Here is a 25,778-nt window from a genome sequence, read left to right as displayed (position 1 = left end):
GAAGGCAGCCAAGGGAGTCTCATGGGGACATTTGAGCAAAGATCAGAAGGTGTGAGGCAGAGATGCAGCAGCAGGTGCAAATGCCCTGAGGCAGAACTGTGCCTAGTGGAACAGAAGGAGCAAGGGAGAGAGTAAGAGGGAGGGGAGAAGGAGTCAACAGGTGGCAGGAGGGACTTCCCTGGCTGTCCATGGTTGGGACTCCACACAGCCAACGCAGCAGGCACGGGTTCGATCCTTGGTCAGGGAACTAATATCCCATATGCCACGCAGTGTGGCCAAAAGATGAATAATAATAATAAACAAAAATAAAATTTTAAAAAGAAGTGACAGGAGCAGATCATGAAGGGCATTGTGGGCTACTCTAAGGATTTTAGTTTATTTATTTTTGGATGCTCTGGGTCTTCACTGCTTTCTCTGGCTGTAGTGAGTGGAGGTTGCCCTGTGCTGGCTTCTCTTGTTCCAGAGCACAGGTTCTAGGCATGCAGGCTTCAGTAGTTGCAGCCCAAGGGCTCAGTAGTGGTGGCAGAGGCTTAGCTGCACCATGCTGTGTGGGACTTTCCTGGACCAGGGATTGACCAGTCTCCTGCATTGGCAGGCAGATTCTTAACAACTGGACCACCAGAGAAGTCAATTTTAGTTCTTACATTAAGTGAGTTGGGAGCCATGAGAGGAAGGATAATGACTTTGCCCCTAAACTGGTCCCTCTTTCATCTTTCAACCTGGTGATAGTTCCACCCTGCCTGAAGCCCTGTCTTTATCACCTCGTGAGTCTCACCTCCATCTGCCACCCCCTTCCACCTCCAGCTCCATCTCTTTTTCACCTCCCCACCTTTGTCTCATTTGGTGTTTCTAAGAAAGGTGGTTGTTGTTCAGTTGCTCAGTTGTGTCTGACTCTTTGTGACCCCATGAACTGCAGCACACCAGGCTTCCCTGTCCTTCACCATCTCCCAGAGTTTGCTCAAACTAGTGTCCATCGAGTCGGTGATGCCACCCAACCATCTCATCCTCTGTCGTCCCCTTCTCCTCCTGCCCTCAGTCTTTCCCAGCACCAGGGTCTTTTCCAATGAGTCTGCTCTTTGCATCAGGTGGCCAAAGTACTGGGGCTTCAGCTTCAGCATGAGTCCTTCCAATGAATATTCAGGGTTGATTTCCTTTAGGATTGACTGGTTTGATCTCCTTGCTGTCTAAGGAAAGGCAGGACACAACAAAGGAACACAAATACACAATCCCAATAGCACTCTAACATGTTAGAAGCAGCTAGTTAGGAAAGTATAAGAAACAGACTCATAGACATAGAAACAAACTTATGGAGGGAGTTTTCTGGAGGTCCAGTGCTTAAGACTCAGTGCTTTTACTGCTGTGCCCCAGATTCAGTCCTGGGTTGGGGAAATGAGATTCCACGAGCCATATGGTGCAGCCAATTAAAAAAAAATGGAGAGAAACAAATTTATGGTTACCAAAGGGAAATAGGGGTGAATGAATTAGGACTTTGAGTTTAGAAGACATATACCACACACACACACACACACACACTACATGCAAAGTAGATAAATAAGAAGGACTTACTATATAATACATGGAACTATATTCAATGCCATGTAATAACCTGTAATGGAAAAGAATCACTTTTCTGTCCATCTGAACTAATGCATGCATGCTCAGTCACTCAGTCATGTCCAACTCTTTGCAACCCCAAGGACTATATAGCCTGCGAGGCTCCTCTGTCCATGGGGTTTTCCAGGCAAGAATACTGGATTGGGTTGCCATTTTAAAATCAACTTCAATTTTAAAAAAAGACTGTCACTTTCAGAGGTTTATGGGGAATTAATTCACTATTTAAAAAAGTAATCTCTAAAGGGAAAGAATCAAGCACTTTTACATGAAAAGTGTAACCAAATGGAATTTAAGAGGAAGCATCTTCAGGGGAAGAAGTTTAGCTAATAAAGGAGGACAAAATGCAAAGAGGAAGATATCACTACTTTGCAACCTCCAACAAGTTTGTCATCAATTGCTGCTAACTTCATGGAAGGAGAGACAAGGAGTGTGAGCCTGATGCTGAAGGAACCAACAACACTCACTGTCAGGTCAAAGGCATTAAACCCTAGTCTAATCCTGGTTCTGGAAACAACTGCCAATTTGCATGAAAGATGAAGGGCAAAGGACCATGCCGGCGTGCACCATGAGGATGGGATCAGCACCACCTGGACCGTGGGAAATAGCCTGAGTTGTGCAACTGATTCATTTGTAATGGAGAAAATGGATGGAGGGGGAACCCATGAATTAAAAGAGACTTAGAAGACATATCATTTTCTTTTTTTGCGTGGGCAAGACTAAACCACAGTATCTAGAGATTCAAACTTGCATGATAAACTACTCAGAAATACCAGGCAGTGATTGTTACACAAGTCACAACAGTGGTTGCTTTTCAGAGTGAAGAAGCACTGTGACTGAGACACAGCCTGTTGGAAGGGCGTCTGGGGTTGCTGGTGGTATGCCCTTTGTGGACCTGGGTGGGGGTTAGAATGATGTCTGTCTTCCAGCTGAGTTTCCCAGATTCAGTGCTATCGACATTCAGGTCAGATAACCTTTGGTTGTATTGGATTGTCATGTACATCATAAGATGTTTAGCAGCATCCCTGGGCTCCACCCAGTAGAGGCCAAGAACAGCCCTCCCCCACTCCATCCTGACAGTCAGCAAGGGCTCCACTTAATGCTGAATGTTCCCCAGGGGGCATAATCACTCCTGGTTGAGAACTGTCGCTCAGGAGTGTCTTAAGTTATGCATCTATTTTGTATGCTTTCTTGGATCTGACTCTGTGTGTGCATGCATTTTATTTACTTTTTGCTTTTTATATTGGAGTATAGTTGATTTAGGGCTTCCCTAGTGGCTCAGATGGTAAAGACTTCGTCTGCAATGCAGGAGACTCAGGTTCAGTCCCTGAGTCGGGAAGATCCCCCAGAGAAGGAAATGGTTAACCACTCCAGTATTCTTGCCAGGAGAACTCCATGGACAGAGGAGCCTGGCAGTTCATGGGGTTACGAAGAGACATCACTGAGCGACTTTGAGAGAGAGAGCGCTACAGTTGATTTATAATGTGTTAGTTTCAGGTGTATAGCAGAATGATTCAGTTATACATGTATCTATTCTTTTTCAGATTCTTTTCCTGTACAGGTCATTACAGAATACTGAGGAGAGCTTCCTGTGCTATATAGTAGGTCCTTGTTGATCTGTTACTGTAGCCCACCAGGCTCCTCTGTCCACGGAATTTTTCCAGGCAAGAATATTAGAGCAGGTTGCCATATCCTACTCCAGAGGCTCTTCCTGTCCCAGGGATTGAACCTGAGTCACCTGCGTCTCCTGCATTGGCAGGTGGATTCTTTACCACTAGCGCCACCTGGGAAGCCCCATTTTATATACTGTAGTATGTGTATGTTAATCCTAAAATCCTAATTTATCCCTCCCCCCTTACCCCTCCCCCATAACCTTTCCCATTTGGTAATCATAGATTTGTTTTTGAAGTCTGTCAGTCTGTTTCTGTTTTGTAATATCTATCTATCTATCTGTCTATCTATCTATCTATCTATCTATCTATTCCAGTATAGTTTTTATGGGGGAAACAATAGTATTCTATGGCTTATCTGGAAGAAGAAAAAAGACAATGGAAACAGCCCAGGAATTTTGCAAAAAGTGGAGTATTAGATGTTAAAATATATTCTAAAGATACTGTAGTTAAAACAGAGTGGCACTGGGACAGACGGATGAATCTCTGAAATAAAGTAACCTACCTCCAATGGGCCCCATTTTAGCAGATTAAGTCTGAGCTGCTTCAGACATACCCTTCTGCCTGTCCGTCCAGCTCCCCTCCCACCAACATCATGACTTGGCCAAATTTCATCATATCACCCTTTGCATGTGCAGTTTCTCCTAGCTAGAGCACCTTTCCTTAAGTGTCATCCTTGCAGGCTGCCTACCCAGACACTCTAGGTCAATGATGTGCCCCCCTTTCTGTTCCCATAGACTCCAGCTCCCACCCCTCTAGCCCCTTCAGCATAAACCATAACTTGAAAGTCTATCTCCTCCTCTCAGGTTTGAGGCCCAGGATGGCAAGGACTATGTTCCCCTCAAGGACTTGCACAGTGCCTGGAACACTGTAGGTGCTCAATAAATGCTAAATTAATTGAGGAAAAGATCTGTAGGGTCACTTTAGATCATACTACATTCCAACTGGGTTACAGAGTTCAATGTAATGTGAAATCATTCTCTGAACAAACATTTATAAACTTTTTATTGAAGTATAGTTGATTTACAATTTTGTGTTAATTTCTGCTCTACAGCAAAATGACTCAGTTGTACGTATATATATATGCATTCTTTTTCATATTCTTTTCCATTATGGATGATCATAGGGTATTGAATATAGTGGGGGCTTCCCAGGTGGCGCTAGTGATAAGGACCCTGCCTGCTAACGTAGGAGACGCGGGTTCAATCCCTGAGTCGGGAAGATCCCCTGGAAGCGGGCATGGCAACCCACTCCAGTATTCTTGCCTGGAGAACCCCATGGACAGAGAAACCTGGAGGGCTATAGTTCATGGAGTCGCAAAAGAGTCCGACACTCAGTTGGACTGAAGTGACTTAGCACATTGAATATAGCTCCCTGTGCTATACAGTAGGATGTTGTTATCTTATTCTCTATATAATATTTCTCCCAACCCCTCCTTAGCAACCAACATCTGTTCTCTATGCCTGTGAGTCTTCAATCAACATTTATTAAGCGCCTACTGTGTGCTCGGGGCACTGGATAAAGCAGTAACCAAAATCAATCAATTCCCTGTCCTTATTGGGAGACAGATGGCAAACAAGTAAACAAATAAATAATATATGTATTTTTTCCAGATAGTGAAAGTAGCTATCCAGTCCATAACTGGAGAAGGTCCACGTTAGGTCTTTAGAGGACAGAAACACACAGTTTGAGCCCCCAAAGGTAGGAGAAGGTGGCCAAGTGAACAGGTGCAGGGAAGAACACCTCAGGAAGATGGAAGAGCATGCACAAAGACCCTGAGGTCGGAAAGATCCAGGGTGCGGATCCCTCACCCAGACACTGGGCAAGGAGCATCAGTCCTTCCAGCTTCCACCTAAGGGATCTTCCATATATACAAGTCCCACCGGGTAACTCTCCTACTTAGTCTTCCCATCGCTCCCCGTCCCCGGTGGATCGGATCCAAGCTCTTTCGCCCTGAGCCAGGCAGCACTTAGCTGCCGAGCCCCAACCCTGGACAGAACGCCCTCAAAGACCGTCACTCCAGGCTCCGCCCCTAGCCCCGCCCCCAAACCCTCGGCGCGGGCCAGCGCGGCCCACCCCGCCTCACCATTGGACAGCCCGGAGAGCATAGGACTCTGGTTGGCTGACCTGGTTGTCAGTTAGGGTCCAGGCCTTGAAAACCCGTCCCCGAACTTCGAGGGGGCGGGCTCGGGTGCGGGCGCGGCTGGGGCTGCGGCTTCAGGTAAAGCACCAGCTTTCTGGGCACTGATGGGGAATCTGGGGGGCGGGGATCAGGGGTACGCACCGGGACGGGGTGCTGAGCTTTCAGCCCCTCCGCGGGCTCAGCGCGCAGCGACGGGGAGGGCGCAGTGTTCTCTGCCTGGGACCCCTCCACTCCCACACTGGGAGCCCCAGGTGGGGAAGCGAGCAGAGTTGGGGCCCTCTGGATTCTTGAGGTCTCCTTTCTCCCTCCCTTCAGGAGCGAAGTGGGGCGGGGGGGTCGTTCGCCCCCTGTGCTCCCACGACTTCGGGATCCTTTCCCGGAGTCGCTCCGGGACAGCTTGGGGACCCGAGTCCATCCCCTCGCTCTGGACCTGAGTGTGTGTAGGGTGATTCGGAAACTGTGTTGGGGGGAGGGACGGATGGCCCCCGGGGCCGGCAGACAATGGGCAGCGGATGGAACCGCCCGGCAGCGTTTCCTGCAGGAAACTGCTCTGTCTCTGTGAGGCCGTCCTGAGGCGACATGGGGGTGACAGGGTGCTGACCTCAGTACCTCCCCCCTCGCACTATCATCAGCCTCCACTCCCACTTCAGGGGTCTGAGAGTCCCGCCTCAACATTAGGGGAGGTGCCTCCACCCAGAGCCTCAATCTGGGAAGACGTCCCCCTCTCCAAGACCGGGATCTGAACTGCCTTCCGCATTCCCCTACCCCTCAGGTTTTGCGATCGCAGCTCTGAGTCCCAAAATAATCCCTGGGGCGGGAGTGGGGGCGTGTGGCGTCGACTCTGAAGGCCTAATGAGGGGTCTCAGGCAGAGGATGTGGATCTAGCCGTGACAGCTCCTCGGGCAGGGAGCGGAGGACAGGGGAGAACAGTTGCACGCCCCCCGCCCCCGCTCTGGCGAGGGTACAACCCCTGGAGTCACCAGACTTTGGCCCTGCTCTTCCCATTAGGGACACACGCAGGAGACAGGCGGGAATGCAAGCTGGGAGGGCCGACCTCCTCTGGCTCTGTGCCCCTCCTGGTGAGTGGAGGGCTGTTTACAGAAAGCCATCAAGTGGAGTGGGCAATGCAGTGGGCGTGTGTGTTAGGTGGCTTCAGTCGTGTCTGACTCTTTGCCACCCTATGGACTGTAGCCCGCCAGGATCCTCTAGCAAGGGGATTCTCCAGGCAAGAATGCCACCCAGGTGGCAAAGCTGCTGGGTTCAAAAAGCTGCTTCTGTCCATGTACGACCTTGGCTGGGTCACTTCATCTCTGAGTCTCAGTTTCTCCATCTGCACAATGGGGAAGAGGGGAAAAGAATAATGCTAAGAATATCTACTTCAAAGGGCCTAGGAGGTTTTTTTTTTTTTTTTTTTTTTACTAAGTTAACACCCAAAAATTGCTTAGAATCGAGGCTACCCCTGTAGCAAATGCAAAGGATTTTGTTATATTGCTATTCACTCTTCCTGGGGCTGCTGATGCTGCTGCTTAGTCAGTTCAGTCGTGTCCGACTCAGTGCGACCCCATGGACTGTAACCCAGCAGGCTCCTTTGTCCACGGGCATTCTCCAGGAAAGAATACTGGAAAGGGCTGCCATGCCCTTCTCCAGGAGATATTCCCGACCCAGGGATCAAACCCAAGTCTTCTGCATTGCAGGTGGATTCTTTACCATCTGAGCCATCAGGAAAGCCCCTTCTTGGGGCATCCACCCATTTTTCAGGCCAACTTCTGGGTCTGGCTACTCCAGCTGGTTTGGGTCTTAGGAATGACCCAGAGCTGTTTTTTTGTTTGTTTGTTTTAATTCCCAGGGTCTCGGGTTTGGGTGTGGCCAGATCCCTGAAGGAAGGGGCTGATCCCACTGAGGTAGTTGGCCAGCTGTGTGTGAGGCTGGCCCAGACCTCTAAGCCCCAGTCCAGGTTTTTTCCATGACCCAGCTCTTCCCAGAGAGCTTCCTGAAAACAAGTCCTGAGAGGCACTGACTGTCCTCTGTGCTGCCCCGCTGGCCGGCCCCTTATAGCCAGTGTGAGGGACGGGAAACAGCTGCTTCAGGACGGTAAGTTCCCCACCACTCCCTCCTCCCTTGGGGAGTGAGGGTGGGGGAGATGTCAGGAACCCAGGTTGGACAGAGGTGGCGAGTGGGCCCGTCTCCCCAGTCGTGGAGCAAAATGAGTCAGGTGGTCCAACGGATGGCTGGTGGGTGTTAGGTATGCAGGTGGTCATCAGGAGTGCAGGAGACCTGAAGAGATGATGGGGAAATTTGCCAGGTGGTTAGTGCAGATGGGCAGTAGGTCAGGAAGAGTACAGATTGGGGCTTCCTGGCACCTGCTGGTGGAGGGCTGGGCAGACAAGAGTTCCCCAGAGGATGAGCAGAACCCAGTCTGAGGACATTTCCTATAGGTAATAGACTTAATGCTTTATGTCTTAGCTTCCCCATCTGGAAAAAGGGGAACCATCCTACCTTGCAGGTTTATACTGGGGGAGGTACATTAAATGAGACCAGGCACAGAGTCGGCACTCAATCCAAGCTGTTTACACGTCTCTGAGGGTTTTTCATGTGGGTTCTTCAAAGGCCCATCTTTCCTGCTCTGTGCTTTCTGAAACAAAGCACAGTAACTTTGATTGTGGACTCAATAACAAAGTTCTGGAAAAATCCCTGTTAAATATCACATTATTAGATGTGACCCAATCTTCAGTTTCTTTTTTGTATTTACTTATTTTTATTTGTTTGTTTTTGGCTGCGCTGGGTCTTTGTTGTTGCGGCTTTCTCTAGTTGTGGCAAACCCAGGCTGCTCTTCATTGCATCGCTGCAGTGCCCAGGCTTCCCATTGTGGTCGCTTCTCTTATTGTGGAGTGTGGGCTGTAGGCGTGTGGGCTTCAGTAGTTGCGGCACACAGGGCTTAGTTGCTCCACTGCATGTGGGATCTTTCCGGACCAGGGATCGAACTCATGTCCCCTGCATTGGCAGGTGGATTTTTAACCACTGGATCACCAGGGAAGCCCCTCCCTCAGTTTCTTAGAGCCTCCATCACATCACCTGAAGAGTCTCTCTCCCTTTAGCCCCAAACATAGCCACAGCTCTCACAATCTGGGTGCTTGTGGTTCCACTACAATTTCTCTCCAACTAAGGGCAGAGCCCTGTGGCACCCCAGTAGAGACATCACAAGGAGACGTTGCATCCTTGGTGCCTCTGATCCACAGCTCTTCATCATTCCTAAAGGATCTCACAAGTGACCCTGATGTAAATTTGGATATACAATTATATTTTGTTTGCACTCTAAGGAAAAAAAAAAGTAAGAATTCTGTTTTCTGTTTGTTTCTTTTCAGTATGCAGAATCTGACCAGATGAGTTTTTAATGAGCCCACGAAGGGCTTCCAACTCTTGACTTCCTCCTCTGAATGTTCACATTCCACCCCTTTGAGCGTCAGTTTCTAATTTCTTCCAGAGACTGACAGAAACCTCCTCAGGTCTGGAAAGCCCCGCCCCCAGATGCTCTGGTTCCCTTGTCACCATCCCCTCTTCTTTTGATGCCCTTCCCGCTGCCCAGCAGGCTAAGGAGGCCTGGCACTGGAGGGCCCCCACAGTCATTCATTCCAAACTTTCAAGGCCACTTGAGGGAGGAGGGAGGAGGGAGGAGAGGACCTGTGTGTGTGTGGTGGGGAGAGGGGGGAGGTTGGGGGATGGAGAGGAGCGCTTGGGTCTGTTTACTCATGCAGAGTCCAGATAGACCCCAGAGGCGCAGCCAGAGGGGCAAGTCCAGCCCTACCCACCCTCACCCCTCTGGGGGCCTTTTTCAGGGTGTGAAAAAGGTGGCAGCTACTCCGGGAAACATGGCCAAGTTTGCCCTGAATCAGAACCTGCCGGGTAAGTGTGCAAAATGGCATTTGTGTGTGTAGAGATCCACACCTGGCGCCCAGGTTCCCACACAGCCCTGCAGTTCCCTCCTCTGCAGAGTGGTCAGAGGGCCCTTTATAAAGGTGGATAATGTCCTGACCCTGCTTAAAATTTGCCTCTGGTGCCCTATTACAGGTGGAATAAAACTCCAGCTCCTCACGGTGGCCCAGAAGGTTCCTCACAGTCTGGCCCAAGTCCACCTCTTCTAGTCCTCTCCCACCTCCCTTCTTTCACTCTGCTCTGCACATCCTCACCTCCATCCCACTTTTACTCAGGTCTACCCTGCTCATTCCACCCCAGAGCCTTTGCACGCGCTGTTTTCTTTCAGGAACCTTCCGTCCCAGCTGCTTTCTCCTTCTCATTCAGGGCTCAACTTCTGAGTTCCGTCCGCAGGAAATCTGCTGGGACAGCCAGAGCCAAAGCCTGTCAGTTACTCTCTGTTTCATCTCGGAATTTTTATTTTTGCCCTAAGGACCTTTTTTGAACGTTTGCGTTTAATTATCTGTCTACTACAAGTGGGCAAGAATGCTTTTCTTGTTCATTGCTATGTCCTCAGTACCTAAAAGAGTGTTTGGTACACAGTAGGTGCTCAACACGTGAATGCACAACTTTTGGGGGTGCAGATAGGTGTTTAAACCTCTGTGTGCAACCGCAGGTGTGCAGGGTTTAGAGCAGGTGGCATCGTGAAAGCATGTCGTGGGGCGGTGGGGAGGTGCTCCTTTTGTTAGTCTCTCTGCGTCTCCCAGGCCTGACGTCACTCCATGCCCATGTCATGTCCGCAGACCTGGGCGGCCCTCGCCTGTGCCCCAGCGCGACTGGGGGCGCCCGCAGCCCGAGCTCGCCCTACTCAGTGGAGACCCCCTACGGCTTCCACCTGGACTTGGACTTCCTCAAGTATGTGGAGGAGCTGGAGCGTGGCCCCGCCGCCCGCCGCGCTGCGGGGCCCCAGCCCGCGCGCCGTCCCCGCGCGCCCCGGGCCGGCCTCGCAGGCGCGCGCAGCCCAGGCGCCTGGACCTCCAACGAGTCCCTGGCTAGTGACGACGGCGCAGCGCCGGGCGCACTCTCCCCCGGTGCGCCGTCCGCGCTGATGCTGCCGCCGCTCTCCCCGCGCGCACCCGTGCGCAACCCGCGCGTCGAGCGCACGCTCCTGGAGACCAGCCGGCGGTTGGAGCTAGCGCAAGCGCAAGAGGGCGCGCCCAGCCCGGCCCGCGCGGCCCCGCGCAGCCCGCGCGGGTCTGGCCACAGCAGCCCCGCCCCCAACCCGGCCCTGGCCTCGCCGGGCCCCGCGCAACTGCAGCTGGTGCGCGAGCAGATGGCCGCGGCGCTGCGGCGCCTGCGCGAGCTCGAGGAACAAGCGCGCGCGCTGCCCGAACTGCAAGAGCAGGTGCGCGCGCTGCGCGCCGAGAAGGCGCGGTTGCTGGCTGCGCGCCGGCAGCCGGAGTCCGACGGGGAGGCCGAGGCGCGCCCAGACAAGCTTGCTCAGCTGCGGCGGCTCACCGAGCGCCTGGCCACTTCTGAGCGCGGCGTTCGCGCCAGGGTCAGCCCCGGGGCTGACGGCTCGGACGGGTCGGCTTCTAGCCACAGCGAGGGTGCGCCGCCGGTCCTCGACCGGGCGCCCCAGACACGGGAGGCAGGCACCCAGATCGTGCCGGAGACCCAAAAGGTGGGAGTCCAGGCGGTGCCGGAGACACAGGAGACCGGCGTGGGGGCAACTCCTGAGACCCTCGAGGCGGAGGCGTGGGTGACGGAGGCTCTGCTGGGGCTGCCCGCGGCCGCCGAGCGCGAGCTGGAGCTGCTTCGCGCCAGCCTGGAGCATCAGCGCGGGGTGAGCGAGCTCCTGCGGGGCCGGCTGTGCGAGCTGGAGGAAGCCCGCGAGGCTGCTGAGGAGGCCGAGGCCGAGGCCGTGGCGTCCCGGCCCCAGCCGTGCGAGGCTACCACCCAGACCCCATGGGATTATGTGGAGAAGACCACGCAGACCGATGCTCCACTGGAGGCCCTGGCCCCGATGCCGGAGAACCCGCCCGGATCCACGGATGGGGATAGGGCCGTGGCACCCGCGGGTGAGTCCCCATCCCTCGCTGAGCCCTGGCTTGCTGGCCGCTGAATTCGAACTCAGTGCCCTCATCTGATCTCCGCCAGGCACCCTCAAATCCATCATGAAGAGGAAAGGTGGTACACCTGGTGGCCAAACCAGCCCCGGACCAAAGAGCCTGCAGTTTGTTGGGGTCCTCAATGGAGAGTGAGCACTTTTCCCTTCCCCATGGCAGCATCTGCTGGGACATAGACTGGAGTTTTGAATCCCAGCTCTACCCCTCGCTTGCAGCGTGGTCTTGGCAGGCCTCAGTGTCCACATCTGTAAAATGGGGGCAGCCACTTCCCACCTCGCAGGACACCAGACTGAGCCCACAGGGGAGGCTCAGCATCAGCCTCCCACTCTGCCCCCAGGTACGAGAGCTCATCCAGCGAGGGCGACAGCGAGGATGGCGCTGCCGAGCCCACGAGGAGCAGTTCCTCGGGCTCAGGCGACGACAGCGGCGCGGCATCCGACTCCGAGACCCCTGGCGCTCCCAGCGGCAAGGAGGACCGGGACACCGAGCCGGAGGCAGAGCCGGAGGCAGAGCAGGAACCTCAGCCGGGTGCCCAGGGGAGGTGAGCCGCGCGGGGGACACGGAATGGGGACGGCTGCTCTTTCCTCGTCTTCCCACTCTCCATCCCGACTCCTCCTGGAGCCTCTCCGTCTCCTAGGTGCGAGCTGAGCCCACGTTTGAGGGAAGCGTGTGCAGCGCTGCAGCGGCAGCTGAGCCGGCCCCGCGGGGTCCCCCGCGACAGTGTGAGTGAATAGAGAGCCCTTCAGAGTCAGAGGCCCGCCGGGGACCCCGTCTGACGCCCGCCTAGGGAAGAGCATCGCCTTGTTTAGAGTTAAGGGGGCCCCAAGTTCTGTCACCTCGCGCCAGGGCCCTCCATGGATACCAAAGTCTCCAAAGGGATCTCCGCCCCAGAACTGGGCTGATCTCTCTGATTTCCCCAGAAGGGTCCACCCCAAGCCCCAGCCCCATCCCGGACTCCCCCAAAACAAGCGCTCACCGTCTTCCTCCACTCCTGCTTCTCCCGAAGGCTCTTCTCGGGAAGAGGAGCATCCTTGCCCACTGGGGGCGTGTACCCACACTGACGCTACTCCATCCTCCAAAGGGGTGCTGCCCAACGAGTCCACGCCCCCCCCCCCCTCAAATACGGAGGGACCACCCTCCCCTGCCTGGCCTCCACACCTGCCCTGGACCCTCGCTGATGTCTCTCCCCTATCCTGGCAGGGTGCGGCGCGCCTGGTGGCGCAGGAGTGGTTTCGGGTGTCGAGCCAGCGGCGCTCTCAGGCGGAGCCCGTGGCCGGGGTGCTGGGCGCGGTGGCGCGCCTGGGGCGGGAGCTGCTGGAGCACGTGGTGAACCTGGCGGATGGCAACGGAAACACAGCCCTGCACTACAGCGTGTCCCATGGGAACCTGGCCATCGCGAGCTTGCTGCTGGATACGGGTCAGCATTGAGGAGGGGTGGGGAGGGCACTAGGGAATAGGGACCCATGGAAGGGGGAATCTGGGTAGTGCTGGGCTGGCACTACCATCCTGCACCTGCCAAGGATGCAGAGAAGGACTGGCATTCTCGCCTAAACTCTCACCTCCCATCATCTCAGATCACTGTCTCCTGTTGTCCGACTCCCACAATCCTTGGGCCTCATGGGACCATTAGCCATTGCTCCCATCCAGTTTCAGGGCACTGTCTCCTTGCTCACCCTCTGGCCTGTTATTAACTCCTCCTTCATGTACTCTTTCAGACTCCTCCTGCTGCCCTTCCCTCACTTCATCCTGCTTGCTTATCAGACTTCATTGAGGCACACAGTAGACCCTCTGGTGTTTGTTGAATGAATGAGCTTTCATGAATGGGAGCTCTGGGTGGGTGTGTGTAGGGAGTGGAGAGAATGATCAGTTTTACTTGATAAGTATCAAACAAAATTTCCCACAGAGGTAAGGGCCATGACAAGATAAAATCAGGGGAGGGAATCAAGAAATAGGGTAATCCTTTAGCTTAGGATCCTTCCTTAGCAAGGCCTCAGAGAAGGGAAAAGCAGGGGAGGATAGGTGGGGCGCCTGGCGGGCTGCAGCCCCGCCACTGTGGTTACTTTGAGCCCCTTCTGCACCTAACATCCTCCACCAGGGTCACAGAAGCTTGTGGGAGGAATGGACACCTAGACAGTAGGCCACACAACTGGGGGATGCCCTTAGTCCTGACTGAACCACCCCACCTTTTAAAAAATTTTATTTGCTTGTACCAGGTCTTGATTATCTCATGCAGGATCTTTGTTGTGGAATGCAAAATCTTAGTTGTAGCATGTGGGATCTAGTTCCCTGAATAGGGATGGAACCTCAGGCCCCCTGCATTGGCAGCACAGAATCTTAACCACTGTACCACCAAGGAAGCCCAGTGACTTAACCTTTTTACTTCTCAGCCCACTGTCTCACATCTCCTCTGACTAGGACATCTACTCCAATACCCTGATCCCTTCCTTTCCCCAAACCTCTCCCACCATTCATCTCCCCAAAGTGCACCTAGCCTTGAGCTTTCAGAATGGTGGGGTACACAAGCATTAAACACCCTGGGGAATGAGATCCAGAGGTAGGTGCTATTATGTGTGGGAGGGGGCCAAGATGGCAACAGAATTGACTCCAGAGGAAACGGAGCTGACATTTGTGTTCACCTGTCAAGGACAGGCAGCAACAACCAAGCTGTTTCCCAGGGCTGCTGTGACAACCAACCACAAAGTGCCACAACATGGGAGGTTTGGAACAAATTCATCGTGTTGCAGTTCAGGAAGCCATTAAGTTCACAGGACTGGTTCATTCTTAGGAGGTCCGAGTGACTGTTGTGTGCCTTTCTCCTAGTTTCTGATGGCAGCTTATCTCTGCCTTCAGCATCACATGGAGATCTCTGTGTCTGTTTCTTCTGAGGATACCAGTCATATGGAATTGTTCAGTTGCTCAGTTGTGTGATTCTTTGTGACCCCATGGATGGCAGCGTGCCAGGCTCCTCTGCCCTCCTCTATCTCCTGGAGTTTGCTCAAATTCATGTCTATAAGTGATGGGGCCAAATTCCTTTTGATCTGTTCTGGCTGCTGCGTGGAAACTGGAGTAAACTTGGGACACCACGGGGGCCCAGCTGACAGTTCTCTGGGGGAGCAACAATGGTGGCTTTGTGGGCAGTAGTCCTTTTATTGATGCTTTCCAACTAGTGTTGAAGCCTCTTGAGAGTCCCTTGGACTGCAAGGAGATCGAGTCAATCCTAAGGGAAATCAACCTTGAGTATTTATTGGAAGGACTAATACTGAAGCTGAAGCTCCAGTATTCTGGCCACCTGATGCGAAGAGCCGACTCATTGGAAAAGACCCTGACGCTGGGAAAGATTGAAGGTGGAAGAGGGCAACAGAGGATGAGATGGTTGGATGGCATCACCGATTCAATGGACATGAACTTGAGCAAACTCCAGAAAACAGTGGACAGGGAGGCATGGCATGCTGCAGTCAGACACGACTGAGTGAACAATGGGAGAGATTGCTCTAGGTACTGGGGGATACAGTGGTAGACAGAACCAAGTCTCCAAACCAGTTTGTAATAGGGAGGTGAGGAAACCCTTCAGTGAGATCGAAACACAACTCTGAAGGTAAGAGAAGGGCCACATGGCTCTTGGAGAGGGAAAAGCCTTGTAAGGCAGAGGAACAGTAAAATCATGCATGACCTTCAGTGACCAAGCTGGCTAAACAGATGGTGAACTTGATGCTTGGAGGGAAGTGAGTGGACCAAGAAGTGTCAGCTTCTTGAACTGAGCCCTCTTCTCTCTCCCAGGGGTCTGCAAGATTGACCACCAGAATCGAGCTGGCTACTCCGCCCCCATGTTGGCGGCACTCACCTCTGTGGGGCGAGAGGAGGACATGGCTGTGGTCCAGAGACTCTTCCACATGGGCAACGTTAACGCCAAGGCCAGCCAGGTGCATAGATGCCTCCTCCCTGGCTGAGTCCAGGGGGCACTTTCACTTTCCAAGCCAAGTGTCTGGGACCCTCCTCCCTTTTCTGCAGAGCCCACACCAGCCCTGTCCCCTTCTTTCCCTCTCCCCAGACGGGACAGACAGCCCTCATGCTGGCCATCAGCCACGGCCGTCAGGACATGGTAGCTGCCCTGCTGGCGTGCGGGGCGGACGTGAATGTGCAAGATGCAGACGGGGCCACGGCGCTCATGTGCGCCAGCGAGTATGGGCGCCTGGACACTGTGCGGTTGCTTCTGGCCCAGCCGGGCTGCGACCCTGCCCTCCTGGACAACGTGAGCCACCGGGGGGCTGGTGTGGGGTAGCGGTGCCTCGATTCAGGGACCTGACTGTCTCCATGATCCCTCAGGAGGGCACCAGTGCCCTGGCCATTGCCCTGGAGGCTGAGCAGGACGAGGTGGCCGCTCTGCTGCACTCCCACCTGAGCTCAGGCCAGCCTGGCCCGCAGGTGAGTGTGACCCCATCCTGCAATAAGGGAGTTTCCCAGCTGCACAGCTCAAGGAGATCAAGCGTGCCCCCAGGAAAGTGGATCTCTGTGCACCCGCCAGGGGAGCACCGGGTGGTGGGAACTGGGTCTGACGGTCAACCTTCAGAACACCCCAAGGGTTAGACACACTTTCACATGTAAAGTGAAGGTCATGAGGCTGAAGCCTCCAGGGGGGCTTGCCCTAAGGTCAGACAAGAGCTGTTAGACCTAGCTCAGACTATCATGTCTGTGGACTCCCATTACAGGCCCAGAGCAAAGGAATAAAAGCATCCTTTGGATTTAGTCCTCTTGCCTGGAGATCCGATAGACCAAAAAAAAGCCTGGCAGGCTACAGTCAATGGGGTTGCAGAGAGCTGAAGATGACTGAGGGAGCAAGCGACTAACACTTTCGCTTTGGAGTTAGGGAGCAGGGCAAGAGGATTCAGTCTGTCCCCGAGGGGGAGGGGCTTATACGCAACAGTTTCCTAATTAAACTTGCCCTGCCAGCCTCCCCTTCCTGCACTCTCTGGTACACGTGTGGGAAAAGAACCACAGAGGTCAAGTGCCTCTTCCAGGTCAGATGGGACAGAGGCTGGATTCAAATCCTGGCAGCCTGGCTCTGCTGTGCAAGGTGGAGACCTCCAGTGGCTTAAGCATCTCTGAATGTTAAGGGGGGCTGAAACCGAGTGTCCTGTCTGCAGGAGACTGACAGGACCCCCCCCCCCCCACCTCTCTCACCAGCTATCCCCCGATTCATCCACGGCCACGCCTGGTGAAGGAGGCTGCGGTGACAGTGGAGAGGACCCTCTGCCCCTGTGACTGGCCTAGCACACTGGACCCAGATGAGGGGTGGGGGGGTCCTGATCCCTGGGCAGAGGTCTGTGGCCAGAGGCTCAGCTTGAACTGCGAAGGGTGAGGATGCAACTGAGGGAGTGACACAGCCCCTAGTCTATCCACTCTTCCAGCCTTCTTCCCTAATAAAACCTTCCTAACTCATCTTGTCCTGTTTTGGAAGTGTACATAGACACATGGTTCTCCCTCCTCACAAAGAAAATGCCTTGTTGGGGAACACCCCCTACTTTCAGAGTACAGTGGGTCAGTGACCACCTGGGGGCCCCACAGAAGAATTTTGGAAATCTAATGACAACCCAGACAAAACCTCAAGTTTACATACGATGTAAACGCTTTATTAACAGCAGATAATCCTGGTGGGCCACGGCATCAACCCAGACATCCAGCACCCTGTAAACAAACCCAAGCGTTGAGATGCTGACAGGTGTCCCCACCCCAAACAGGCAAACTCCCTCCCCCATCTTGCTAACTTCAGCAGACCCCGACTAAGAACCCTTGATCCACGGTCTTCACGAAATCTCCCTACCCCCAGGCAAGGGTCTAACAAGGAGATGCCCTATTTCCCACTCCCTCTGTGCACTCACCAGTCACAAGTTCAGCGCAGCCTCCGAGCCTCTCGCTCTGACTCCAACAGGGTGAGCACGTCGCCCTCGCGCACGGGGCCTTTCACGTTTCGGATGATGGAGCGGCTCGTGTCGTCCATGAATTCTACGCGCACCTACGGGGCCCACAGGAGGGACGGGAAGTCAGAGTCGGTTGAGAATAGGGTCCGTGGGATAAGCGGCTGATGTCGATCTAGAGAACATTTCTGCCTAGAGACACTTAAAAGCGGCTGAGGCTGGGAAGGCATGAGTGGGATAGGAGACAAGCCGGAGAGGGGCCGAGGCGTGGAGAACAAAGCTCTCGAACGCCAGAAGATGCCACCAGGGGAGACAACGGGGGGTTGTGAGGGCATGGAGCCACAGTGGTCGTTGGCACAGCCTGAACCAGAACAACGAACTATGTCAGAACTCGGGGAATGAGATCGACAGAGCCCAGATGCGGTGGGCAGGGCCTTGGCTAAAGTTCCAACCCTCGACCCTCTGTAAGCTCTGGGAAATAGGGAACGTATTGGTTCCCAGATACCAGGGAACAAGTCCCAGCGCACAGAAATTATCTTCGAGATTCAGACTTTAGAAGCACCGCCGCAAACATCCCCCGCTCCCCGCCTCCCCGGCTCACCTGCGTGCACTGTCCCTGCGAACCGGTCCTGCCCAACACCTTGGTGACCTGGGGAAAGAAATTGGGATCAGATCTAGCCCACCCGGTTCCCTTACTCCCTCGTCCCTCATCTGGGTCCTCAAAACCATGCCTCAGCCTCACCCTGGCAAGCTTGATGGGCTGCACACGGCTCGTGTCCATGATGGCGGCGCGGCGGCGGTCGGGCGGAGAGGAGTCACGTGTTTCGGAGAGACTATTTATATGACTCCCTAGTCCCGCCCATTCCAGCTCTCGCGAGACCCTACGCCATGTTCCCAGCAGTCCCTGCAGTAGAAACGTCACCGGCGCCCTTCAGCGCCGGTGAAAAGATGGCGTCCGCTACCCGTTTCATCCAGCGGCTGCGGAACTGGGCATCCGGGGTGCGCGGGGCGGGGCGGGAAGGGACTGTGGATGCTGGAGGCCCTGTGCGCCCTGATCCGCTCCCACTACTCACCTCCTTCTTGCATCTCTGGGGCTGAGGCCATTAGTGCCGAGATTCCCCTAAGCAGGGAATTCTCCTCAGCCCGGAACCCCGAACTCATGACCCCTTCAACCCAGGACACCTTCCCCAGCCCTTGGCTGTGGTACCACTCAGGCATGGGGTCTCCCTAGGCCCGTACCTACTTAGCTTTGGGATCTTGTTCCAGCCCTCAGCTCCGCTGTTCACCTCCAGGGCCCGTATCCTGTCTTCAAAGACCCATCTCTCACCTTTCTCTTAATTTGTCCTGTGCGGGACTGTCCGTTAGCTGGTTTTCTCTTTGGGGATGCCCTGGGAACTGACCTCCATCCTTTCTCCCACAGCGAGACTTGCAGGCGAAACTGCAGCTGCGCTACCAGGAGATCTCCAAACGGTGAGCAAACCCCGCTCGCTGCCCAAACTCCAATCCTGCCCTCCGTCTATCAGAAAAAAAAACAAAACCCCTGTTCTTTTAGACCCCGAAACGCTGGGTCGAAATCCTGCCTTAGCTGGCTGCGAAGACAAAGGTCTGCGTTTCATCTTGCTGCACTGTCAGACATTGTGGTTCTTCTGGAACAACCAGATGGGGCGTGAATTCTGAGTGGGAATTTTCCGTGATTTGCAGCCTGCAGTGTGGTCCTGACAGTATTATCATCCCCAAGCTTTGTATGAAAATGTTTGAGACTCAGAGAAACTAAATCATTTGCTTAAAATTACTCAGAAGCCAGAAATTGACAGCCGGGATTTGAACACAGAAGCGTCTTTGGTTTCTAACTTGAGTCGGAAAATTAGTTGACATTTACAAGCCCGGGCTCTGTCCTCAGCCCTTGGGAATCACAGGGGAAGAGAAAAGTTCTCATTCCTTTCTTGGAGCTTATATCCGAGGGAGGAGGTAGAGACATAACATTCAGTTCAGTTCAGTTCAGTCGTGTCCAACTCTTTGCGACCCCATGAATCGCAGCATGCCAGGCCTCCCTGTCCATCACCAACTCCTGGAGTCTACCCAAACCCATGTCCATCGAGTCGGTGATGCCATCCAGCCGTCTCATCCTCTGTTGTCCCCTTCTCCTCCTGCCCCCAATCCTTCCCAGCATTAGGGTCTTTTCCAATGAGTCAGCTCTTCGCATGAGGTGGCCAAAGTATTGGAGTTTCAGCTTCAACATCAGTCCTTCCAATGAACACCCAGGACTGATCTCCTTTAGGATGGACTGGTTGGATCTCCTTGCAGTCCAAGGGACTCTGAAGAGTCTTCTCCAGCACTACAGTTCAAAAGCATCAATTCTTCGGCGCTCAGCTTTCTTCATCGTCCAACTCTCACATCCTTACATGACTACTGGAAAAACCATAGCCTTGACTAGACGGACCTTTGTTGGCAAAGTAATGTCTCTGCTTCTAAATATGCTTTCTAGGTTGGTCATAACTTTCCTTCCAAGGAGTAAGCGTCTTTTAATTTCATGGCTGCAGTCACGATCTGCAGTGATCTTGGAGCCCCCCAAAATAAAGTCTGACACTGTTTCCCCTGTTTCCCCATCTATTTCCCATGAAGTGATGGGACCAGATGCCATGATCTTAGTTTTCTGAATGTTGAGCTTTAAGCCAGGGAAATAAACACAGCAAGTAAAAGACACTGTCTTAGAATGCTCTGAAGAGAAAACAAAATGAACCAGATGGCGAGTGGCTACCTCAGGTTAAGTGATCAGGAAAGGTCTCAGGGATTGGCTTTGAAGTCAGCTGAAATGCCAAAGGATAATGATTAAAGCAACATTCCGGACAGAGGGAGCAGTAAGTGCCAAGGCTGTGCAGCCTGACAGAGCCAGACATAGGAGGAAGACTAGTGTGGCTGAAACACTTTGAAGAATGGGGAATAGTGGTATATATGTGTGTGTGTGTATGCTACAGGCAAAGGTAAGGCAGCCAGGGACTATTAGCAGGAAAGGAAGAACAATAGCATTAAAATAACCAAATCTATGTGAATATCTCTATGTTGTGACTGATTCCAGATATCAGAAGTTTTAAAGTACTTTTGCATCCTATGTAGTTGGTGGCTCAGTCGAGCAAACAGTTTTGTAAAATTTTCAACTTTTTTTAAGGACAGTGGCGCCCCCTGGTGATTCCTCTGGGCCTTTTCAGTTGGTCTCGGTTCTTCTTACTCTTTCTGTACTTGTTTTCTGGGGCTTCCCCGGTGGCACAACGGTAAAGAATCTGCCTGCCAGTGCAGAAGATGTAGGAGACTCAGGTTCAATTCTTGGGTCAGGAAGGTCCCCGGAGAAGGAAATGGTAACCTGCTCTAATATTCTTATCTGGAAAATTCCGTGGACAGAGGAGCCTGGTGGGCTGCAGTCCATGGGGTCCTGAAGAGTCAGACATGACTGAGCACACTGCTCCTGCTGGTTTTCTATAGATCCATGCCCAGCAGAGGGTCTTCTTTGCACTCTAGGGATTAGGCAGACTCTAACTTTAACACAGGATGTTGTTTCTTTTTTTTTTCTTTTAAATATTTATTTGGCTGCACCGGGTCTTTGTTGCGGCATGCAGGATCTTTGGTTGCAGAGTGTGGGATCTAGTTCTCGATCAGGGATTGAACCTGGGCCCCTGCATTGGGAGCAAGGCGTCTTAGCCACTGGACCACCAAGGAAGTCCTATAACATTAAGTTTTTAAACTTTGTTTTTTCTGTATTTTTTTCCCATAAAAATACATAACTATCATACATACATAACTATCACTTGTTTTAAGAAAAACTTAAATACTGGGGTTTTCAGAAAAAAGTTGGTAAAACCCCAGTGAATGAAAACCTGATCCTTTTATGATTTTTCTTTCTTTTCTGCCCTCCCTCTCGGCAACAGTTTCTAGGAAAGCTCATCTTTTGTTAGTGACTTTTGTTTTCTTGTTAACGTCTTTTGTTAGTGAGGTTAGCGATTCCTTTTCAGGCCTTAAACTTTGTATATTTCTTTAACCCAAATGAGGAAAGAGCTCTGTTCACCCTTCCTCAGGGCAGCAGCCACGAGGTGGCAGCAGAAACCTCAGGACAAATTGCTCTGAGTAATAAGCCCTGATCTCCTGGGCTTCCCTGGTGGCTCAGATGTTAAAGAATCTGCCTGCCATTCAGGAGACCCAGGTTTGGTTTTACCCACTTCAGTGTTTTGCCTGGAGAATTCCTTTCACTTCTGTAGAGTTCTTCAGAGAGCTTCTGAAAGAACTGGAAGCCCAGAGGTTCTACAGGCTGGCCCTTGGGGACCAGGCCCCTCAGAATGAGCTGAGTCTGGGGCTGTTGCCCTAGTGTTGGTTTGCTGACCATGCCTACTTGATAGGTAGCGGGCAGAGTCTTTTCATTTGCTGAGAACCTGCAGGTGGAAACGAGGCCTGCTGCCAAGCTCTGGCCAAGCTCAGGGGTGGGACACAGGCCTCCTCCATAAAAGGCTTCTCTATGCCTTCCACTTCTGGGGCAGATGTGGGACCGATGGTGGGGCAGACCCACGCCTCGCCTCCCAGCACCTTCACATCCAGTGCCGGGGCTTCCACAGCTTCTGGGTCCTGGTCCTTCCCCAGGCCTGTGCCACCAGCAGTGTATCAAGGGATGCCCCTGGCCCCCAGCACATCCCAGTGGCTGCCCATGCCAGGCCTTGTGACTGAGGTGATGGGCCCATGCTGCAACCCAGCCATGTGGAGAGAACAATTGTCACTTTGCTTCAGTGCCCATGTTTTTTCTTTTCAGAACTCAGCCTCCTCCCAAGCTCCCCGTGGGCCCCAGCCACAAACTCTCCAACAATTACTACTGTACTCGCGATGGCCGCCGGGAAGCCATGCCGCCCTCGATTGTCATGTCTTCACAGAAGGTGCTGGTGGCAGGCAAGCCCACAGAGAGGTGAGGAATCCTCAGTGCCCCTCCTGAGACCAGCCCTCTATCCTGCTTGTGCTTTTCAAGGTCCCAAGTCTGTCTAGCGTCAGCTGTGGCAGGAAATGTCCTACCGGGGGCCTTTCATCTGAGGAGCAAATGAATCCGCACCCAGCCTAGGGTGGGTTTCCTGCAAAGCAGAGGAAGCTTCATGGGGCCTTCAAGGACTTTGGAATAAGCCCAGGCATTGTTGTTTTTGTAATTTTATCTCCTTTTAGAGAGAATTCTGTAAACCTCAGGCCTCTCAAAACCCACTTTGGTCCTTGGCCTCAGGCAGTGTCTCTTAATTAAATAGGAGGAGTAGTGGTGTTTACTTCAGAGATTTCTGCTAGGACTGGATCCCACAGACCGGGTGGCTTATAAACAACAGAAAACTGGTTCTCATGGTTCTGGAAGCTAGAAAGTCCAAGTAAAAGGTCCCTGCAGCTTCAGTGTCTGGTGAGGACGCTTTCCTGGGTTCTAGATGGTATCTTTTTGCCATGTCCTCACATGGGGGAAGGGGTGAGGGGTCTGAAGTGTCTCTTATAAGGGCTCCACCTTCACAAGCTAGTCATCTGCCAAAGGCTCCACCTCCTAATGCCATCATACTGGGGTATAGGATTTCAACGTATGGATTTGTGTGGAAACAAACATTCTGTCTATAGCAGAGTTGTTATGAGGCTTAATTCACGTAATGAACTATTTGTAAGCTCTTAGAATGGAGTCAGTGGCACATCTGCCTCTTAATAATTCCACCAGTTAGACAGTGATGACCTCTGTTGGAGAAAAACAGGCCAGGTGCTCTGCGTAGGTCACACAGATTGTGGGCGGCAGAAGCGCAATTTCACAGCATTTTGTCCAGTCCCTCCCAGTGGTATCTGGGCTCTACAGCTGATTCACCTTGTGGTCCTGGACCAGTCTTTTGGCCTTCTTGAGCCTCAGCTGCTGCTTTTGTCAGATGGGGTTGGTGGACTGGCAGTGTGATGAGATTGGTAGGGTGATGCGGCCGGGCCTGCCAAGTGGGTTAGAACTCAGTGAATGAATGGCCCGTTTTGCGATCTTCAGATTCACCAGAGCCCAGGCCCAGACTGTGACAGGCTGCCCCACTCCCCCTCACCTCTTCCCCTGCCCCCAGGATGTGTGCATTTCCCAGGGAGGCTGCTTTCTACCTCTTCCACTTCCTTCAGGTGGAGGAAGGGAGGAGGGGAGGCCCTGGAGCCCCTGCTGATGGGTGGGCCCGCCTGCCAGCTGCTTCTGTCTTGCTTGCAGTGTGTGCAAACCCCAGGGGCTGAGTGGGGTGGGGGCAGGGTGGGTCCCTGCCTTGGGTCTGCTGGCACAGTGTCTCCTTAGGCCTTACCCTGGTCCAAAAGGTCTTATTTTTGATCACGTATTAACTCAGCTCGATTAGACTGTGGCTGGCCCTCGTCTCATTAGCGCTTCTTGCATATAGTGCCTGCCATGTAGCAGGTGCTCAGAATCCAAGGGAAGGAGTTGTTGGGGCCATGGGTCATCTGATTGCTTGGCCCTTCTGGAGCCAGTGTCCTGCCCTGGGGGGCCAGTGGGAACGGGTGCTGGAGGAAGAGTCCAGCATTTCACACTATTTCTGAGACCAGGAGCCAGGACAGGCTTACTGCTTGGGGGCAGAAAGTGGTCAGCTGACCCTTTGGGGGACCCCACTGGAGAGGCCTGTGCATTCTGAAACACCCTGCAATCTGGCCTCCACATCTCCGGTTTCAGCAGATATGTTGCTGCCTGGGCAGGGAGTGCTCCCTCAGCTTCCTCCCCACTGCTCTCTGGACATCTGGGGCTGACTCAAGTCTCTCTTCATTTTCCAGCTCAGCTGTAGCAGCCTCTGAGAAGAAGGCTGTGTCGCCGGCTCCTCCCATAAAGAGGTGGGAGCTGTCCCAGGATGAGCCTTACCTGTGACTTTGGCTGGGGGCGCCAGGCTGAGCCCTCAGGGCCACCGGAGTGCTTCTTCCTCCTTGGACTCCTTGATTCCGTCCGGGCAGAACGTGACCTAATTTATAAAAACTATATATTGTACTCCCAAGAATTGCTTCTGTTTTTATTTTTGAAAGGACATACAGGCTTACTTAGACTTCAGGGTGAAGTTGGTGCCAAATCTCTTTTTTTTTTTCTTTTCTGGCCACACCACACATCTTGTGGAATCTTAGTTTCCCTGACTAGAGGTTGCACCCAGACCCCAGCAGTGAAAACGCCAGGTTCTAACCACTGGACTGCCAGGGCATTCCTGGTGCGGTATCCTGAATCTCTGAACCCTGTGAGCATGCCGGGACAGAGCAGGAGAGTGGCTCTGGATTTCTAGGGTGACGTGCTGTCACTGGGCACAGAGATGTCACCGTCCCTTCCTTGAGGGCCTGGCTCCACCCCTCAGAGCAGTGGAATGGGTTCCAGGGTGTTGTAGGGGGCACTGACTATAAAGAATGGTGTGTGGGGGGCACAAAACCTGCTCACTTCCCTCTCCCGAGAGGTGACTCCCCCCAACCCCCTCCAGCCATCGCTAGTGTGGATGTCCACCAGAACCCTCCCACCGCGGCCCCCACCGTCCTAGACCAGCAGGGACCCCGGGGGACGGTGAGGTGGCTCACGAAGTTTCACCCAGGGCCCTTGTGGAAAGGCCTCACTGAGCCAGAAACCACTGCGCAGGCCTGGGGGTGCGGGGCGGAGTCAGCTCAGCAAAGGAAAGGGCTACTTCTCACAGGAATGACCAGGGGGTGAAAGCCGAAAAGGAAGTGACTTTCATCTGGTCACAGGCGCGAAGGGGGACCACACAGTGCCCTCCAGAGTGGCAGGGTGGTGACTGCCATGGAAGAACCCCCAAAACCTGTCAGGAGGTGAAGTCCCGCTGTGTGCCAGGAGAGTGCTGTGGCTGCCTTGCCCTCTGGAAGCTTGGAGCAAGAAGGGAAAAGGTCACAGTCAGAGGAGAAGGTATAAATGCTCCAAGAGTGAGTGGTACAAATGCTAAATGATTATCAGGAGGAGAAAACCCCTGGGAAGGCTTCCTGGAAGAGGTGGGATTCTGGTTGGAGCAAAGGGTGAAATTGAATAGAAAGATCAGGAGGGAGAAGACTGGGCAGAGTGTGCAGAGGTAATGAGGAGGTAACACCAGAGAGCTTCTAATGACCCTGGTGAGATGTGCTGTTGAAGGTTTCTGAATAAAGCTAATGACCCAGCCTCCTGCCAAGTGAGGTTGCAGTAAAAAGATGGTTATCAATGCGGATGATGAATCTATTGGCACCATGATCTTGAACTTCTCAGAATTGTGAGAAAACAAATTGTTGTTTGTAAGCCAAGAAGGAAAAACAACAACAAAAAAACCCGTGTTATAACCTAGACTTGAAATTTGGCAAGGGAATGCAGTAGGGAAGAGGTCTGAAATCTCGAGCTCATCCTGTGTGCCAGATATGTGTTGTGTGTGCAGGTCAGGAAGCAACA

At 53.2% G+C, this 25,778-nt stretch overlaps 3 protein-coding genes across 5 annotated transcripts; 2 read left to right on the top strand and 1 right to left on the bottom strand.

The window, feature by feature from the left end:
• Nucleotides 1–5,448: 5,448 nt before the first annotated feature.
• Nucleotides 5,449–16,898, top strand: KANK3 (KN motif and ankyrin repeat domains 3). Of its 3 annotated transcripts, XM_043911727.1 has the most exons (13): nucleotides 5,461–5,502; nucleotides 7,271–7,515; nucleotides 8,787–8,927; nucleotides 9,258–9,324; nucleotides 10,137–11,414; nucleotides 11,494–11,593; nucleotides 11,800–12,003; nucleotides 12,100–12,184; nucleotides 12,663–12,879; nucleotides 15,240–15,382; nucleotides 15,511–15,711; nucleotides 15,786–15,884; nucleotides 16,644–16,898. In XM_043911727.1, exons 4-13 carry the CDS (start codon nucleotides 9,291–9,293, stop codon nucleotides 16,719–16,721), a joined length of 2,439 nt encoding a protein of 812 aa, XP_043767662.1. In that variant the 5' UTR covers nucleotides 5,461–5,502; nucleotides 7,271–7,515; nucleotides 8,787–8,927; nucleotides 9,258–9,290; the 3' UTR covers nucleotides 16,722–16,898. The 3 variants fall into 3 exon arrangements, with proteins under 3 accessions (XP_043767663.1, XP_043767662.1, XP_043767661.1); XM_043911728.1 differs by lacking the exon at nucleotides 7,271–7,515 and having other exon boundaries at nucleotides 5,449–5,502; XM_043911726.1 differs by lacking the exons at nucleotides 5,461–5,502; nucleotides 7,271–7,515 and adding an exon at nucleotides 6,438–6,503.
• A 164-nt stretch (nucleotides 16,899–17,062) lies between these two features.
• RPS28 (ribosomal protein S28) lies at nucleotides 17,063–18,228 on the bottom strand. Its single transcript, XM_043911731.1, has 4 exons — nucleotides 18,117–18,228; nucleotides 17,976–18,023; nucleotides 17,339–17,472; nucleotides 17,063–17,144 (listed from the first exon to the last, which is right to left on the bottom strand). Exons 1-3 carry the CDS (start codon nucleotides 18,153–18,155, stop codon nucleotides 17,350–17,352), a joined length of 210 nt encoding a protein of 69 aa, XP_043767666.1. The 5' UTR covers nucleotides 18,156–18,228; the 3' UTR covers nucleotides 17,063–17,144; nucleotides 17,339–17,349.
• A 17-nt stretch (nucleotides 18,229–18,245) lies between these two features.
• NDUFA7 (NADH:ubiquinone oxidoreductase subunit A7) lies at nucleotides 18,246–24,372 on the top strand. The gene is made up of 4 exons (XM_043911730.1): nucleotides 18,246–18,373; nucleotides 18,795–18,844; nucleotides 22,164–22,313; nucleotides 24,158–24,372. The coding sequence occupies exons 1-4, from the start codon at nucleotides 18,263–18,265 to the stop codon at nucleotides 24,246–24,248; spliced, it is 402 nt and encodes a 133-aa protein (XP_043767665.1). The 5' UTR covers nucleotides 18,246–18,262; the 3' UTR covers nucleotides 24,249–24,372.
• Nucleotides 24,373–25,778: the final 1,406 nt, after the last annotated feature.

The sequence above is a fragment of the Cervus elaphus genome, chromosome 9, assembly GCF_910594005.1.
Source record: "Cervus elaphus chromosome 9, mCerEla1.1, whole genome shotgun sequence".
Lineage (NCBI taxonomy): Eukaryota > Metazoa > Chordata > Mammalia > Artiodactyla > Cervidae > Cervus > Cervus elaphus.
Note: the sequence above shows the minus strand (reverse complement) of the source record. Positions and strands in the feature narration are given on the sequence as shown.

What these genes read in the sequence shown, in the direction of transcription:
- KANK3 (XM_043911728.1), top strand. Translation starts at nt 9,291, where the DNA reads ATGGCCAAGTTTGCCCTGAATCAGAACCTGCCGG. An exon ending in GAGCTTGCTGCTGGATACGG is followed by an intron (nt 12,880 to 15,239) that starts GTCAGCATTGAG and finishes TCTCTCTCCCAG; the next exon opens with GGGTCTGCAAGATTGACCAC. An exon ending in TTAACGCCAAGGCCAGCCAG is followed by an intron (nt 15,383 to 15,510) that starts GTGCATAGATGC and finishes CCCTCTCCCCAG; the next exon opens with ACGGGACAGACAGCCCTCAT.
- RPS28 (XM_043911731.1), bottom strand. Translation starts at nt 18,155, where the DNA reads ATGGACACGAGCCGTGTGCAGCCCATCAAGCTTGCCAGG. An exon ending in AGCCCATCAAGCTTGCCAGG is followed by an intron (nt 18,024 to 18,116) that starts GTGAGGCTGAGG and finishes TTCTTTCCCCAG; the next exon opens with GTCACCAAGGTGTTGGGCAG. An exon ending in CGCAGGGACAGTGCACGCAG is followed by an intron (nt 17,473 to 17,975) that starts GTGAGCCGGGGA and finishes TGGGCCCCGTAG; the next exon opens with GTGCGCGTAGAATTCATGGA.
- NDUFA7 (XM_043911730.1), top strand. Translation starts at nt 18,263, where the DNA reads ATGTTCCCAGCAGTCCCTGCAGTAGAAACGTCACCGGCGCCCTTCAGC. An exon ending in TGCGGAACTGGGCATCCGGG is followed by an intron (nt 18,374 to 18,794) that starts GTGCGCGGGGCG and finishes TTTCTCCCACAG; the next exon opens with CGAGACTTGCAGGCGAAACT. An exon ending in TACCAGGAGATCTCCAAACG is followed by an intron (nt 18,845 to 22,163) that starts GTGAGCAAACCC and finishes TTTTCTTTTCAG; the next exon opens with AACTCAGCCTCCTCCCAAGC.